This window comes from Monopterus albus, unplaced genomic scaffold, assembly GCF_001952655.1.
Source record: "Monopterus albus unplaced genomic scaffold, M_albus_1.0 scaffold62.1, whole genome shotgun sequence".
Classification (NCBI taxonomy): domain Eukaryota; kingdom Metazoa; phylum Chordata; class Actinopteri; order Synbranchiformes; family Synbranchidae; genus Monopterus; species Monopterus albus.
This window is the reverse complement of record NW_018127942.1, coordinates 2,803,366-2,806,658: the sequence shown is the minus strand read 5'-3', so window position 1 is coordinate 2,806,658 and position 3,293 is coordinate 2,803,366. Positions and strand designations below refer to the sequence as shown.

The 3,293-nt window shown below is 40.7% G+C and overlaps 1 protein-coding gene across 1 annotated transcript in view; it reads right to left on the bottom strand.

The window, feature by feature from the left end:
• Window positions 1-494: 494 nt before the first annotated feature.
• LOC109962185 (poly(A) polymerase type 3-like) overlaps window positions 495-3,293 on the bottom strand; it is a 7,940-nt gene continuing 5,141 nt past the window's right edge. Inside the window, exon 10 of the mRNA XM_020603659.1 lies at window positions 495-660. Within this exon, the coding sequence (XP_020459315.1) occupies window positions 495-660 (166 nt within the window). The remainder of the gene's footprint in view (window positions 661-3,293) is intronic.

The window sequence follows — 3,293 nt, the reverse complement described above, 5'->3', positions numbered from 1 at the left end:
CAGAAGCACTCTGACTGATCTACACCTGCAGGACGTTCTCACCCTCTCAGTTAGTCAGCTTCAGCCTGACATTGAGAGGCTGGTCAAAGCCAAAGACCAGCTTCATGTGTCTCACTAATAGTGTCAAACTGCTGCTGTTTGCTGTTAATATGGACATGCATATGGACATAATTTGTGGTTAAATAAAGATTAATTTGCTTTGTATTTGCTTTTGTATTTGCTTCCTGTTTTTTGTACAAAGAGTGAAATGTTAAATACCTTTATAATAAACACATATCAATCAGAAAGTGCACCAGGAATTCAGGAGATTTGTCCTGAATTACCAGCCAGCTGTAAACTACAAGTCCCATTCCACAGCCAGAGGATCACTCCTCCCATTAGCTTTGGCAAAGTGCCATCTACAAATGTGAGATCTGTGGTCGTCAGGAGGCCCAGCTGAGATGAGACCCTCTGTCACTCAAGGCAACACATGTCATAAACTCATTGTCATGCCATCAATCTGGGGACATAACCACCTCCACAGCAGATGGAGGCCCAGCAGGAAGACAGGGGGCCATGCCCCAAGCCTCTGCCCCACACAGAGTGCATGCAGCAGGGGTAAGAGGGGCTACAACTATAGGGGAGCCCCTATACCCTAGACCGGACCTCCTGTGGATACACCTTTGGATGAAGTCACAATGTTGTCCATGATTAATTAAAGACAAATGTACTGTAAGTATGCCATTAGTGCTGTGTGAGCAAAGATGCTCTTTGAATGTTTAGCTCACTGAAAAACTATTTAAAAGTTTAACATCACAGATTGTCTCCCTAGACAGCCTCACCTTTATATCAGTAATAACTCTGCATCACAACTGCATCTATCACTTAATATGTAAAGGTCTAAAACTATAGTGAGAAAAAATGATCCTTTCCACATTTAAGTATGAAAACAGTGACAAATATGATCTGCAGGGGAAAAAGATGTCTTGTCTCCCTTGAATGGGGATATGTAATATTATTCATAATAAGACCCCCTACTGGGGGCACTGGGAAAACTGTTCCTTAGCAACAACATACATGCTCTTATAAGGTACATCTTGGGAAATTTTGACTGGATTAGGATGCAAATAACAGAAAACCTTTAGCTAGACCAAATATGCTCCCTCTGGCTGAGTATCTGGGTGTCTCGTCTGGCACAGGTCCCTCCAACTAACAATACATACTGTATAACAACAAAACTCAATCATGACAGTACAAGCAAGCTTGTGCTATTCTAAACCAAGTCTCAGCCCTTTTCACTTTGGTTAAAAATGTTAGATTTACGTATAATTAAGGCTAAAGGCTAAAGATCAAGTCACACATAAATACTTTCTAAGCTCTTAAAAATACATGACAGATTTAAACGTTACTGTACAATGGATACTTTGTACTTTTCACAGGTCATAAATTGGACAGTTGTGCTATGTGATTCCTGTTCTCCCTCCAGCTATCAGAAGCCATTTCACATTATCAGTTGATGAGAAATGTCTGATAGTTCAGGTGTATTAAGGAAGTTTTATGCCCATTTCAAAGTCCTGCACTTAGTCAGGTACCCGTGAAAAATGATGTTTAACAAGTAAAAAATATGTTATAAATAAATAATGGTTCAGTGTCTTTTAAACATCAAAATTTATAAGATCTAAATAAGCGATATATTTATTGTGAAGGGCTACGGCAAAGCCTTTGAGTCCTCAGCTCACATCCAGCTAATAGGATGTTGTCGGCTAGGCACCAGTGGATCAGACTGGATAAGTTAAAACCCAAAACAGACAGTGGTGAATACAATATTGTGGACAATAGCTTACATCATTGAAGGCCAAAATTTGACATATGGGAGAAGTTCAGTGGTTACAGGCAGTGAGAACAATGTTATCCAACGCTTTGCTGCTTGTAAACAGTGCCAAAAAGAAAGAGACAGAGCTAGGCACTTCCTCACTAAAGCAGCTGATTTAGAAGTAGCTCCAGATGATGGGTCAGGTCTGACACAGAGCTTTGTGGGTGCGGGGTGGGTACAGGTTTTCAAAATGGGACCCTTACAGGACTCTGGCTCATTTAATGTCCTGTTCATGACTGTGCATTGTGGGATTAGTGAATATTAGAAATGATATATTTAGAGAAGAAAAACAGACTCAGTGATAAGGGTTAAGAGTATACATGTAGCCTAGCACTCTGCTTTCCTCTGAAGATGTTATCTGCACTGTATGATGCAAAACTACACTATGGACACTTAAGTCCATCTTGCCATTATCACTTCACTGTATGAGCTTGATGATAGTGCATTGTGGGATTAGTGAATATTAGAAATGATATATTTAGAGAAGAAAAACAGACTCAGTGCTAAGGGTTAAGAGTATACATGTAGCCTAGCACTCTGCTTTCCTCTGAAGATGTTATCTGCACTGTCGTGAGGACTGTATGATGCAAAACTACACTATGGACACTTAAGTCCAGTCTCTCTCAGGTCCTCTACCAGAGGCCTGAGAGCCACCATTCAAAATCCTTATTTTCTTTCATGGAAGATGCAGCTATTTGTAAAGAGATTGCTGTGGGTAAAGATGCTCCCTTAACTATAATCTGCATCAGAGTTTGGTGTCACCAAGTTACTAGTCTTTAACAGTTTGTCTATAGTGTGTACCCATTTTTTTGCTACTGTAAGACTGAGGAAGAGACCAGCAGAAAGGCTTCACCGCCCTCTTGTGGTGAAAAGGTGTCAAATACACCCAGCTCTATCAGTCTACCTTAGAAGCGGCCTTATATGGATCTCAACATGTGTGTGTGGATGTCTGTCATATCAGGAGAGAGAGTAGAAGTGTGGGCCAGCTAGAGGGAACTAAAGATACCAACAAACAAACTGACAACATATCCATACTCCATCAAATCTGCACATCTGGGTTTACCAAAATGTAAATCTGACAACTCTTATTCAAAACATGCCGGATCAAGTTATTTTGATGCTTTACTTTTACAGAAGGATACATTTTTCATGTTTTCCATCAGAAGTGATGACATTCCTCAAATCAGCCCCGACCTACTCAAATATTACAACATAATATACTCACACCATCTCAATGTTTATAGTTTTATTTGTAGACAATACACAGTGCAATGCTGAATAAACACTGTGTGAGGGTTTGGCGGGATGTGACTACTGTTGGTGCCATGGGTAGAGGTATGGATTTGGGGAGGGCCTCATATAAAAATTTTGCTTATGGCGCCAATTTGACCAGGGGCGGCCCTGCCTGTTCTTGTACTCTGAGGTGGTCGAGAACGACGCT